General features: G+C 67.5%; 1 protein-coding gene across 1 annotated transcript in view; it reads left to right on the forward strand.

Moving 5' to 3' along the window:
- DLGAP2 (discs, large (Drosophila) homolog-associated protein 2) overlaps positions 1 to 274 on the forward strand; it is a 73,074-nt gene that overhangs the window by 15,677 nt on the left and 57,123 nt on the right. Inside the window, exon 3 of the mRNA XM_014528687.1 lies at positions 8 to 257. Coding sequence (XP_014384173.1) covers positions 8 to 257 — 250 coding nt within the window. The remainder of the gene's footprint in view (positions 1 to 7; positions 258 to 274) is intronic.

Below are 274 nucleotides of genomic sequence, written 5' to 3' on the forward strand. Positions count from 1 at the left end.
GCCCCTACCCCGAGCCGCTGCCCGGCCCCTTCGGCGACCTCTCCCTCAAGACCTCCAAAAGCAACAACGACGTCAAGTGCTCAGCCTGCGAGGGCCTGGCCCTGACGCCGGACGCCAAGTACATGAAGCGCAGCTCCTGGTCCACGCTGACCGTGAGCCAGGCCCAGGAGGCCTATCGCAAGAGCTCGCTGAACCTGGACAAGCCCCTGGTGCCCCCGGAGATCAAGCCGTCCTTGCGGCCCTGCCACTACCTCCAGGTAAGGGGGCTCGGGCG

The sequence above is a fragment of the Myotis brandtii genome, unplaced genomic scaffold, assembly GCF_000412655.1.
Source record: "Myotis brandtii unplaced genomic scaffold, ASM41265v1 scaffold646, whole genome shotgun sequence".
In the NCBI taxonomy this organism is placed as follows: Eukaryota; Metazoa; Chordata; class Mammalia; order Chiroptera; family Vespertilionidae; genus Myotis; species Myotis brandtii.